The 13,235-nt window shown below is 56.1% G+C and overlaps 1 protein-coding gene across 4 annotated transcripts; it reads right to left on the reverse strand.

Moving 5' to 3' along the window:
- Window positions 1–1,743: 1,743 nt before the first annotated feature.
- On the reverse strand, window positions 1,744–11,407 carry SOX7 (SRY-box transcription factor 7). 4 transcript variants are annotated; one of them, XR_010945190.1, is made up of 5 exons: window positions 10,433–11,407; window positions 9,600–9,652; window positions 7,952–8,686; window positions 3,204–4,547; window positions 1,744–2,362 (listed from the first exon to the last, which is right to left on the reverse strand). XR_010945190.1 is itself a non-coding variant. In XM_067745315.1 (4 exons), exons 1-4 carry the CDS (start codon window positions 10,870–10,872, stop codon window positions 3,610–3,612), a joined length of 2,166 nt encoding a protein of 721 aa, XP_067601416.1. In that variant the 5' UTR covers window positions 10,873–11,407; the 3' UTR covers window positions 1,744–3,609. The 4 variants fall into 4 exon arrangements, 2 of the variants coding, with proteins under 2 accessions (XP_067601416.1, XP_067601418.1); XR_010945189.1 differs by having other exon boundaries at window positions 1,744–3,045; XM_067745315.1 differs by having other exon boundaries at window positions 1,744–4,547.
- Between the last annotated feature and the right edge of the window lie 1,828 nt (window positions 11,408–13,235).

Here is a 13,235-nt window from a genome sequence, read left to right on the forward strand (position 1 = left end):
TACACTGTGGGGGAGGGGCGGAGGGCTGGCCATGTGAACACAGTACCCTCCCAGCACCCAGGAACCTCGCTGGCTCCCTGTGGACCCACCACTGCACTCACCCTGTGTGCCGTGGGCGACGCACAGGCACTGAAGGGTCTTAAGGAAAAGCATGACGTGCTAACATCTATGTTTTAGGAAAACAGCTCATAACTGTGCACACCCATCAATTCCCATCAGCCAAAGCCCAAAGTGCTTTTGTCACGGGGCGGGGGTGTGGGGGTGTGTGGGGGGGTGGGGGTGGGAGTTGGGTCCCCGGGATGGGCAGCTAAAACTCTGAAATACACCCCACTTCCGGGCATGACTGTTTCACTCATAGCTGAGCAAAAGTGAGAGAGCACCCTGTCGCCTGCCAGTTTCCTGCCCTCCCAGAGGCAGGGACAACGCCTCCACCCCGCACAGTGTGGCCTGGAATGAAACACGCCCATCTGGCAGCGTCCAGGGCCGGACGCTGACACACAGACAAGGCCAGCAGACGCTGCACGACAAGCCCTCCCGCCAGCCGACGACCCCGCAGACGGCCACTGTCAGCGGCCATGGTGGTGGGCCTGAGCAGCTAGGAATTCGGGGGTCATCTAACACCGGCCCTGCCATTTCCTCTTGGTCCATCCTCTTTCCCTGGGCTGTGAGAGGTACGAATGGGCCGCGTGTAATCCCATGCCTGGTGAAGCTCTATAAAAGGAACTGGGAGACTCAGCTGGGAGACTGTTCCACCGCCAGCAGATGCATCTGACAAAGTGCTGAAACCTCAGCCTCCGCTGGTAGGGTGACTTAAGGGTGTTACCTCCCACCCTGGGCCTCAGTGTTCCTGACTGTGCAATGAGGTGGAGTGATGACGGGCCCCACCTGGGGCTGGGGATGAGAAACAGACCATGAAACTTGCTGTAAAACTCCCTACATCTATAAAGTGCTATGAAAGTAATGACAAGAGATTACGATCAAATTTGCAGGATGAACGTCTGCCTGTGCGCACCCTCCCAAGACCTACTCCTTGGCCCAGAGGCCATGGAAGAACACAAGGCTACTACTGACATAAACAAGTCACAACGGCTTCCCTGCAGAGAAGAGGCAGACGCGGTGACCTGCCTGGGGACTGAGGGATCATCAGTTTTTTTCCAGGCACTTTTTGGCTGGGATTTTCATCCTAAACCTCACAAGAGGCTATATCCTTTAATTAAATTACCCAACCTTGTGCTCCCCTGTCTTCTCCACAGCACTCCACGGAGCTTTGAGAGCACACGATTTTTGTAATACCACATCTATAAATGCCTAGTAAAGAAGGCAATCCAAATATTCTTCAAAAGATGATTTCAAAAAGAAGGGGGAAATGTGGTAGCCTTAAGGAAGCAAATAACTGGGCACTACTTCCCATCCTGAGAGAGCTGACAGCCACCTCATTCCACTTTACAAGTGTGAAGTCATCGCTCCCGAGGAGAAAACCGTTTTGCAAGCAGGCTATGAATCCATCTTTTCTTTCGATATCAATGACAACAACAGTGCTTCTAAGGTGTAAAATTAGGCTTTATCTCTTTACCATAACTCATAAAAGAAAACCAGCCACTCCTACAAGATAACTTTTTAAAATAAAAAAAGTTGAGGGAGAAAACATTTTGACCAATGCTGGAAGGAGCACTGCGCGTAATACCTACGCCTCCCTTGAAAACTTTTTCTTTTTGCAAAACTGTATTTCGAATGATAGAATGGTCACGGTACAAAAACGTTTATTTAAATTAAATATTTTAGACAAATCAATATCTACAACCATTCCAAAGCATGTGTAGTTCTTACAGAAAATGGAACAGTTTAGCTTAATGTCTGTGATAATGTTTTATAAGATTATTAACATACATTCTGGACTGCACCAATCATATTGTCCATGATTTACTATTTATTACCAAATGTCATATACAGTAATAGCATAAAGATTAATCACATAAGAGATTTTTACAAGAGGACTCCTCGGAAGGAAAAAAGAAAAAGGATCTTTCAACAATATGAAATATAAGGTGAAACTAATAGGAGAATATATAAAACACGTACATATTTCATACAGGCAATAATATGGTGAAATCAAAAGACAAACAACTGTCTTTTAGCACACTGACAGGTATGTTCCTTCAAAGGAGGCTTGGGGAAGGATGGAAATGTTTTGGGGAGGGGGTCAGGGCTCAGAAATATTTTCTGAATCACAGTGCACTTCTGTTCTTTGGGAAGTAAGTATCATAAAGGGAAGTTCCTTTGATGTGTGGGCTGAAGGTGTTACCCAAAGAACCAGCTGGCTGGTGAGGAGAACTAATTCCCATTTCTGCCGTAGGAATCATGCCTGCAATTTTAAGTCAAGGGATCTTTGAATTAGTGGCCAATTCCGGGGTGGAGAACGAGCAGAGAAGAAGAGAAAAAAGAAATTCCAGGAAAGGGAGATGGAGACAGCAGGAAGGAAGATCCTTTTGCATCTGCAGAAGGGAGAGCGTGATGAAATTTTGCTCAAGAAATCAACACATTCAGATTGGAAGAAAGTGATGCTGCTGTGCTGAAATTCTTTTCCAGTTCCCTGCTCTTTGGGTTGTTAGGAACAGAGGGCTGACGAGAAGCTGCAAAGGACAGCAAAGAGTATCTGATTCAGGCTGTGCATGGAGATGCGTGTGTTGTGTGTGTCTCACACACACTGTATGTATTCAGGCTGTGTATATTCTCTTGAAATGTGTGTGTAATAAAAAAAGAACTTGTCTAAAAAAATATGTTTGTTTGTTTTAAAATCTTGAATTCAATCTCATTTTCAGTGATGCAGTTAACGCCAGGGGTTCATTTCCCAAATCAAGGTGAGTGTCCTTTCTCAAAGCGTCCTTTTGGAAGTCTATGATCATATTGGAAGATTGTGACCAAGTGCAGCAGCCTGGTGTCCTTGGGCTGTGCATGGAATCGTCACCAGGTTGCAGGTGAATGAGCTCACTGAGGCCAACTTCATCTTCCTGTGTTAGCCTCGAGAGAATCCTAAATCAGAAAACCCTGGAGCAGAGGGGACCTTAGATGCGGCGTCTGTCCCTCACTCTACAGATGGGGGGGATGGGCGGGGAGGGGAGGGGAGTCGGGTTTCACCAGCCCCCTGAGGCAGAATTGGGATTGGATCCCGGGTCCCCTGAATCTTAGCCCAGGGCTCTCCTCACCTGGACGACCAAGGGTCAGGACGGCTGTACCCCTGCAGCTGTGTCAGAAGCAGGAGAGATGCGAATGCTTCCGGGCTTTTCCCGAATTTGTTTCCGGGATGAGAAATCGGAGGAGAGGTCAGTGAAAATTCTCGCGGGAAACAGTGTCTTTCAGCCACGACCGGGCCTGATTCCCAGGGTGTGGCCAATGAAAACTCATTTGAAGGAATACACTCAAAACGCAGGCTGCAGGGGGCGGGGCGGGGCGGGGCGGGCGGGCGGGGAAGGGGGCGGGCGGAGGGGCCCTGGATCCGCAGAGCCGGTCCGCAGCACAGACCTGCCCACCCCGGGGCGCTGCGCATCAGCTCCGCTCCGCGCGGGAAGGAGAGGCTGCAACCAGGCCGGGCCGGCCGGGCTGCCCCGGGCTCTATGACACGCTGTAGCTGTTGTAATACGTGGCCGTGGCATCAGCCAGCACGGAGATGAGGCTGGTCTCCGTGGGGCCCGTCGGTGTCACCTGCGAGACCGGGCCCTGCCCGCTGAGGGCCCCGGCCCCGGCGGCAGAGTCTGGGTGGCCAGGAGTGTTCAAGTACTGGTCGAACTCATTGCGATCCATGTCCCCCAGGAGTTCCACCTGGCTCAGCTGATCCAGGGCGTCGAAGCCCGGGTGCTCGGGAGGCGGGGAGAGCTGGCCCAGGTGGGCGTGGAGGTTGGAGTGGAGAGGAGGGTAGGCGGCTGGGGAGTAATAGGCAGGAGACGGGGGGCAGCCGGGCACGGTGGACATCATAGAGACGCCCGAGGACTGGCCGAGGGCCAGGGAGCCCAGGGGATGGCCGCAGTGGAGAGGGCTGGGGGCGTACTCCGGAGAGTAGGGGGGCCCGGGCAGATGGGGGATGCGGCGGGAATGCGCGTGCTCCTCCTGGCACGGGGAGGAGAAGAAGCTCTGCTCCGGCTCTAGCACGTCCAGGGGCGACATCTCCGGCGGGGTGGGCAGCCCGTAGGGATAGGCGTCCACGCTGCCCGGGGTGCCGCCGCCGCCGCCGCCGCCGCCGCCGGCCGGGCCCTCGTGGAAGCAGCCCCGCAGGCCGGGCAGCGCGGAGCCCGGGGAGTACTCACCCCTGTCCTCCTTCTCCCCCGGCGCCCCCCGGCCGCCGCCCCGCTTCTCGGGCAGGGCGTTCTGGTCGCGGGAGAGCGAGCTGAGCAGGAAGCCGGGGTCCACGCGCTTGCACAGGCGCTTGGCCTGCTTCTTCCTGCGCGGCCGGTACTTGTAGTTGGGATAGTCCTGCATGTGCTGCAGGCGCAGCCGCTCCGCCTCATCCACGTAGGGCCTCTTCTGGGACAGTGTCAGCGCCTTCCACGACTTTCCTGCTCACACAAGTCAGAGAAGACCGCGCTCAGCCTCTGCGCGGCTCCGGACGGCCCGTGCGCCTGTCTCCGACTCGGGCCTCGGAGCATCGCACGTGCACACGCCGGCCGCCTCGGTCCCCCGTCCCCCTCCGCGGTCCCCCCTCCGCACAGGACGCACCGCACTCCTCGCATCCTCTGCCCAGCCCACGTCCTGCACGCACAGTGAGGCCAAACCAACCTCTCCCGCTTGCATGCCCCAAGGCGCTCGTACCAACTAGGCACATAGTCACTGGCACCTCTCCTGTCCAAGCCACCAGATAACGCGAACATATCAACAGTGTGGGATTCTCGGTGAAAGGCCCACCTGACCCAACGTCACCGACAGGACAAAAACATGTCACGACTACAACATTGATTTGGGCTGCCTTTACCCTTTGAGGGTCAGTGCTAATCATTTGTGCATTTTAGTGAAAACTCTGTCTTCCTCTATTATCGCTGCCCCATCAAGGAAGTGATGCTATAATATTTATTTGTGGCATAAATCTCACAGGCCTTCTTGTCAGGGAACTCAGGCTCAGTTAATAGTTTTACAGATGGACGTAAATTACAGGATCTCACTTAGGGCATCAGAGGATTATCCCTTACATCTGAAGGTCAAATAGGACCCTACTGCATGCAACACGCACGCACACGCACACAAGCCATGGCTTCCGGTTGTCTACTTAGGACCCTCTGACCATGGCAGGGGGCACCTGCTCAGCCACTGACTCCCTGTACAGAAGCAAATCCCTTACCTTCCCCTGGTCTCTGTTTTCCTCACTATAAAAAATATATTGCGATGTTACGCAAGTCAAAACTCTCTCCTGAAGAAGCATCGCACACGTGTATCCCACTGGTGCGAAAATGCTCGTTTCACATGTATTTTCTATTCATCCTTATTCACTTACGTTTTGTTTTGTGAACCGCTTTAGTATCTCTTTCTCTCTCAAAGTACATTGCACATCCCTCCCGCTGCAGGTTTTCTAAAGGCTGCTTCTGGATCCCTTAGATTGTTACCTCCTAGGGTGGGCTTGGGATTCTATAACTTGACAAGTTCTCCCATGACTCTACTGTATCTTGAAGTCTGAGACAAGCTAGCCCAGAGGGCAGGTCCCGCCACCAAGCCCTGGAAGGAAAGGGGCCACATCTCCCACCCAGAGCACTCTGCACAGCGCTGAGTCCAGAGCTGTGTACTGGCTGGCCATGTGTGCCGGGTCCACAGAGGGGGCTGGAGAGGGTAATTATTCAAGGCGTTCTCCTGTTGGGATGAAAGTTTATAACTATTCCGACAGACTTGTCAATTACTACAATTAGCTCTCACTTATAAAGGCAACTTGAAACGTGTCAGGAACTCCAGATTCGGGGTTGGCTATTAGTTTCCAGAGCATGGCTGAGGCCACAGTCGTGGCAAGAGGCCTAAGACCCAGATACACCCACACCCTGAGTATGGACTGAATATAAAATGTGACTGTAGTTTCTAAGTGCACCTGGATATTGTAGTATTCATAAAATATAGGTTCATTTTTAAAACCACTAAATGTATAACTGTCTTTACATGCTTTCTCACTCGTAACATAAAAAATACCAGCGCTACTGGGTGAAGTTTTTAATGTTAAAGATTGCAGAGCTAATCATCAAAAAAGTCTGGGCTCTCACAATCAGCCCCTTCCCTTTCCTAAGTCAGAAAGGAAAGGGCTGGGCGAGATCATGGGCTTGGGGTGGAAATAGATCATCCTGCTGCTCCCCGAGTAGCAGGTGTAGAAAGTCCACATTTTTCAAAGCAACACCATGTTGGTTTCCTTTGCCTAGTGCCAGGGGCTGTGTGGTTAAGCAGGAAGGAATCAGTGTCTTTCCTGCAAAGTGCACTGTAACCTCTGGAAGCCTAAGTGCCAACTGCCCACAAGGATCAGCTCACAGGAAGCGTTTGTCACCCAAGTCCCTTTGCCTGTCCTCTCCCTGAGAGCAGGCAGCCCTAATCCTGCAAGGCTCCCCAGCTTGAGTTCTCCCATCCCTGGCCTGGGCCTGCTCTATCCTGGTCACAAGAGCTGTGCTTGGGCAAAAGGCATGGCACCTGGGCACACCAAAAGAAAAACTTTTAGGGGCCCAGAGACAAAAAAGGTGTTTTCATTTCTTTGGAAACGTGAAGAAAAATGTAAATTTTTTGCTTGAAGAAATGTTTTATTATTGTATATATTAATATATTTTTCTTTATGCCAACACAGTATAAAGTATGATTTTAAATATTTTTTATGGGAGAAGGGGCTCACTAAGACACTGGCCCACTAATTCATCCTGGGCACAGCTAGCCAGGGGGCTGGGCCGGGGGGTAGGAGGCTATTTGAGACCAGCACTCCATCAGCTGCTTTGAAAGGGCGCCTAACTGCAGGAGGACGCTTTCCGCTGGAGGGCCTGTGGCTTTAGCCCGCACAAAGGTGGATGTCAGCCCTCACTCCACGGATCTGGGGAAGGTGCCCCGAGCTCCAACGGAAAAAGGAAAAAGGCTGCAGCCTGGGCCGGGTGGGGTTGCAGAGGGCAGGGCCAGCCTCGGGTGACCACACACTGTCCCTTCTCACAGAGCCTGGTGTCCGCTGGGCACACAAAGTGCTTTTAACAGTTCCCATCCTTCGAAATGAATAAAAACCACATTGAAGGGCAAAGAGGTTAGGAGTTGGGCGGAGTTGATAAATGCTCAGCTTCTGTCAAGGGAGAGAGAAGAAACCCCGGAGAACATCTTTTCTCTAGGCTCCTGGGCCTGGCTTGTCCCTGTCCCCAGTCCCGTCGCCGGGGCTGGGACCGCACAGCAGCCCGTGAGAAGCGGCCGGGCTCCAGGACAGACCCGCACTGGCCGCGCTAAGCATCCGAATCAAATTTTCTACAATCCTGAGACTGAGAAACAGAGGCTCGAATCAAGTCCACGTTGCTGTCGGTTTAATAATTAAGGTAAAGCAGGAACGCGTTCCCGCAAGATCTCTCTTCACGAATATTCGTTAATGAGAGTTACGACCACCCTCTGCGATTGTGCCCGCGGTGGAGTTCAGGGGATGAGGAGGTCTCCCGCTCTGGTATGCCTGGCGAACGCCCGGTGCACCCAGCCGCGGCGTTTCCGACCCGGCCCGTCTGTGCTCGCGGGGCCCCTAACTCGGCTCCCGTCCCCGCGAGGGGTCCTCTCCGGCCACCCCGAGGGGCGCGCGGGTTCTCTTTGGGCCTTGTCCGGGCACCCCTGCTCGGAATCCCCGTCCCCGAGCGCACACCCACGCTCGCCCCGATGCCCAACCTCGCGGACACGGCGCGCGCCCCACGCCGGGTCTGGCCCACCCCGCCCGGCCTCCAGCCGCCAGCCCCCCGCCCGCCGACCTCGGGCCGCGCCCCGCCCGCTCACTCACCCAGCATCTTGCTGAGCTCCGCGTTGTGCAGGTCCGGGTTCTGCACCGCCAGACGTTTCCTCTCGTCCTTGGCCCACACCATGAAGGCGTTCATGGGCCGCCGGATACGGCTCTCCGAGCCCTTGTCCCCCGGCGGGCGGGGGGCGGCCGGCGGCGATAGCCCGTCCGACAGCTCGGCTTCCAGGGCCGGGCACTCGAGCCCCTCGGGCCACGGGTAAGCTCCCAGCAGCGCCGCCATGGCCGCGCGGGGGTCGCCTCGCTTCGCGTCGACGGGCCGGCGCTGACCTGGCCCTCGCACCGGTCGGGGCGTCCAGCTTGGCCGGCAGCCGCGGCCCGGCCCCTTATTTATCAGCTTCGAGCGGCCGCGTCCTCCAATGACTCTCGAAGGCGGCGCGGCCACTCCCTCATTCTCGACGCGGGCCCCCTCCCTGCGTCCCGGGCCGCCGCGTCCCGGCTCCGACCTGCAGGGAGGGGAGGCGGGAGGGCGGGCCACTTCCCCCGCGCCCGCCCCCGGCCCGCCCCTCCGCCTCCCAGGTCCCTCCCGGAGATCCGCGCCCCGCCGCCCCGGGACCGCCGCTCTGCCCGCCCACTCCCCTCTCAGGTGCCGCTGGCCGGGAGGCGGGCGCCGCCCGCAGTCACCGGGCCCGCGTGCGGGAGCCGGACTCCAGCCCCCTGTCCCGACTGGCCGCGGCCTCCCTGGGCCAGGCTCCGCCAGCTTCTCCCGAGTGTGGAATCCTGCGGAGAATAGAAGCCAAACAGGTTTCGCTGGGGGTGGCCGGGCACGAGTGACTTTGACCGTGAATCCCGGCCTGTGACAGAACACACCTACTGCTTTTCTAAAATGACCTAAGGAGCGACAACCTCGCCCCCAGCCAACTTGGGCGGCCAGAGAGGCTGGCAAGGGCTGGATCCCGCGTCGGGTTCGCCGTGATGCCCACCCGAGGGCCCCCTCGACGGCCCGCGGCTCCCTGGCTCTCGGAGAGCACGTCGGCGTCCTCAGTTCTCCCTTATTCACCCTGCCGTCTGGTCTGATTTCTCTCTTCTCACACCGCTACCCCCATCCCACCCTGGTCTCCGGTGTCCCGGCTTCCCGCTCCCTCACCTCTAGCCCTTCCCTCACGGAATTCCCTTCTCGTATTTTCTCTCTTCTCCTCCGAGCAGAGTCATCCTGGCCCTCCCCTCCCGCATGCTCTAGGCTTTGGCACGACCCGGGGGCTCCCGAGTTCCCCTCCCCCTGACACCCCAGAGTAGACGGGGCTGCGGGCTCTGGGCCTGCGCTCAACTCCAAGGGCTGCGGACTGGGAGCTCAGGGCCATCCCTCGCGGACGCGAACCCCCTGCTCAGAGGACAGCTCCGCGTCCCGCTGCTCCGTGTGAGTAGGGCTCTTCCCCTGGCGCTCACTTCAGTGCAGGCACCCAGGAGGCACTCAGGAAATGTAGAATAAGTGAATGAATAAATGAGTGCGAAGATACGGCTTAGACACATCCTACTGTATAAAACAGGGCAGTCATAAGGCTTGACGAGATCCTGGAATCCCATCCACAAATATTTACTGAGCGCCCCCCCTCCACCCCGTGCAGGGCTCCGCAGAGGCAACCCTGAAAGGAGGCGGCACTGGGAGAGGACCGAGGGGGTCTGCAGTCAGGACCTGTCTTCAGTGGTGGGTTACTCCGTGCATGACCCAGACCTCCTCTCCCAATCCTAGAAGGAAGAGGATGATAAGACTGACCTCACAGGGCTGGGTGTGAAAGCTCAAACTCTACACATATATGATGGTTGATGTTAATATAACTGTTCACGTGCATCCCGTAACTTCTAACCCTGGATTTCAGGGCCCCCCGTTCAATGACTGAATTCACACATGCCTCGTGTGCAACATGCCCTCCCGGACCGGGCCCCACGGCTAAGACCGGGCAAGTGGGTGGAGAAGTGCAACTTCTCCGTTTTTAAGTCCCACTTTCAACCTCCAGAGCCCCGGACTTCACAGAGAACAGACTGAGTAGTTTCCCTCTCCCTTACAGCCAGGACCTAGAAGCAGCACCCTAGGCCTGGGCCCTCCACCCGCCGCTCTCGCGGGCCGAGGGTGACCAGCGAGGGGCGCGGGGCGCGGCGCAGCGCTGGCTGGAAAGTGGGTGTCGGGAGCCGGGAAAGCATCTTGGAACCCGAGGTGGAGCGGGCGGGGCTGGCTGGCACCGGGGATCCGGCGGGAAGGGGGTGATTTGCGGAGAGAATGTGTCCGCGGTCTAGGCTGACTTCCCTACTTTGGGAAGCCTAGGCCGTTTCCCGTGTTGAACCCCTCTGCCAAAAATTCCTTAAGAAAAATCCCCAGACCAGAATGCTCCGGGAACCGCGGGGAACTAGGGCCGCGCCCGGCCGGGGGTGCAGCTCGTTGTTGGGGGAGAGAAGGGATCCCCGCAGGGGTATTTGCGCGGCAGCCCAGGGCCCCTGGAAGGAACCGACTGCTACCCTTTCTAACCTCACCGTCGCTCCAGGGCGGGACGATGCTCCGCAGGGTCAGAGGCCTCTGGGGACAGCGCCCCCTTGCCGGCCGTGGGCGTCCCCTTCCCGGCTCGCAGCCCCTGGCGCCCTCCGTGAGCGGTTCCAGAACAGAGCGTGCGCGCTGTGGGGCCGCCCCCAGGAGCCAGGTTAGGAAGCTGCGCGGGCGCCGGGGAGCGCAGAGCGGTCCAGTTGGATTCCAGAGTCCGACAGCAAAGATGGAGAAAACAGCGGGCGCGGGGACAAAGAGAATACATGTTGTGATTGTTGTCTCCAATAATAATGTCTTGCATTTCGTCCGGAGAGCGCGCGCGAGCCTGGCTTGTGTAGGACCTGGGTGTTAAACTCCACATCGCCAGCACGGGCTTCGCCCCGAGCACGTGAGCTGTGTGCACAAGGGAACCGGGCTCTCTCTCTCGCTCCATTCCTTTATTTCTTCACTCACTTGCACTGATTCACCTGGGCAACTTTATGCAAGCGCGCCCTGGTGCGGGCGGCGCTCAGGGATGCTGGGTCACTGCGACCTTCAGTCCGCCGAGCTCCGCATAGACCTCAAGTGTCCCCAAAGCCCGGGGCTCGGAGGCCTGAGCGAGAGGGTCAGTGCTGGCGTCCTCCGAGGCATCCCCAACACCTGCTTGGCCAGCGCTGGGCCCTGGACCGCGGCCAGTTGCTGGTAGAGGCTCATCAGTGGAGACTCTGCGCGGTGAATTAGAGAGCAACCGTGCCGAGAAGGGTCGAAACGTATGGGGCTGCGGTGCTTGGACCCGCAGCGGGATGGGATGGGGGTAGAGCGGCGGGTCCGCGTGTGACGATTCGGGGGCACAGTGGGCCTTGCCTGCCCACAGACTGAATCTTACTCTTGCGGTGTGTATTGTGTGAACGCTGCTCTCTTTCTCAAACGACTTTTTTCTTTCCTTTGCTTTTTCCCTTTCCTCCTTCTGTACTTCTCTGCTCCCCTCCTTCCCTCCCTCCCCCCTTCCCTTTCTAATCTCCCCCCTCTCTCCTCCCTTCCCCCATCTCTCCCCTCCCTCCCACCTTCATTTAGGTCTGTAGTTCACTGAACAGGGTTTACAGGAACACAGGACTTGAAGTCAGAAACCGGTTGCTTCAAGTTTCTAGCAGTGTGATGATCATTCATTCAGCTGATCTCAGCCTCGGTTTCTTCACCAGTAAAATGGGGATAATACAGGATTACTGATGTGGTGTTTGTGAAAGAACCTCGTACACTTAAATAACTGTGAAATATAGTAACGTAATGAATGGATGGAATTCTAAATATAAAATTAATAGGGTCGAGCCCACAAAACTTTCCCCGTGAGGAGCTTTCCTTACTCTATTCCAAACTGAAGAGTTTCGGTGATTCTAGGGGAAGGAGAAAGAAGGGAGTAGGGCACACATTCCTGCCTCGAACCGATTCCAGCCCTGGCCCCTGGCACTGGAGCCCTGCGCAAGACCAAGTGCTGGCAGCTGTGCCAGGCTGGAGGTGCCGTGGCTCCCAGCCCTCCTCTCTGCAACGGTTTTGTGCACATGGTCTGCTGGTGCTTTCTGTCCCTCACATCTGGCTGGTGGCTGAAATCACCATCACCGCAATCACCTTTGCTCACACTGATTTATCTGTACTCGACTGACAGTCTTTGCAAAGGTCATTCCCAGCTCATTCTTGCCTCTGTACAACCCTCTGTGGATTGGGCGGCCCAGGTTGTAGTAGTAAGCCAGTTCCCAGATGAGGCAGGTGGCACAGCAGAGACCTGAATACGCATCTCTCGTCCTCAGGTCTCTGCTTCCCCATTCCGGGGCTACCCCGGGTCAGCTTCCAGCTCAAAGCAGAGCCCCACGCCAGAGAGAAGGGCTTCTAACCAGCTGCTGCGTCTCCCCCTGCTTGTGTGCCCTTCCAGACCCATCGCTCAAGTCCCACTGGACCTTTCCTCATCCAAAGGGCACTGGAAGTTCAAGGTAAGGTGAAAAGCAAATGGGTAAACCCTGTTGGCCACGGGTAAGGTGCATGCTGGAGAGCCAGGAGACCTCATCCAGGCCTGCTGACTGCCCTCTCCTCTCCCCTCCATGCACCCCACCCGGCCCCGTGCCTGGCTTCCCTCCAAGAAGTGGAGTTCCTCTCTTTCAAGCAACAGAAATCTCTCCATAGTCATTTAGGAGAAATTCGTCAAGGTCTCAGATTCAGAATAATTCAGAGATTTAAGATACATCTGAGGGCCTACCTGAGTGGACACAAGGACACCTGGACAGAGTTTCACAGTGTCCTAGGTTTAACAGCTCTTCTACAGGGGACTAGGGGGAAAGGAATAGGATTTTCAGATGACATTGCTTCTGAGCATGGGTCGTGTAGACCCCCTGGCAACATCAAAACTCTTTTGTAAGAGGGACTTTATAGTAACAAAACACTGGGGTAGAGAAACCCAAGTTCCCCAGATCAGGCTTTCTGGTTACCATAGAATGCCCCCTCTACATGTGTGTGCTCGTCTCTGATCAGTCATGTCTCCCAGCGAATGCTGGATGGATCCTGACTTAGAGCCAGAAGACATAAGTCCAGTCCCATCTGCCACTACTGGCTGAGCACATCTGAGCTCTTAGCCAGTGCACAGGGTAGAGAGCCTCGGAGGCCCAGTGAACCAATGACGGGCTTGCCTCTGCTGTGTGTACACCGAGGACAGCACCGACGTAAGCTCTGCTCATCCTGGGATTTGTGTTTGCTTCCTCCTAGCCCTGAGGGCCAGGAGAGTTCCAAGCCAAGAACAAACCTTTGCTACATTAATTTTCTCTCGCTCCACTC

Source organism: Pseudorca crassidens, chromosome 7 (genome assembly GCF_039906515.1).
Source record: "Pseudorca crassidens isolate mPseCra1 chromosome 7, mPseCra1.hap1, whole genome shotgun sequence".
NCBI classification, from domain to species: domain Eukaryota; kingdom Metazoa; phylum Chordata; class Mammalia; order Artiodactyla; family Delphinidae; genus Pseudorca; species Pseudorca crassidens.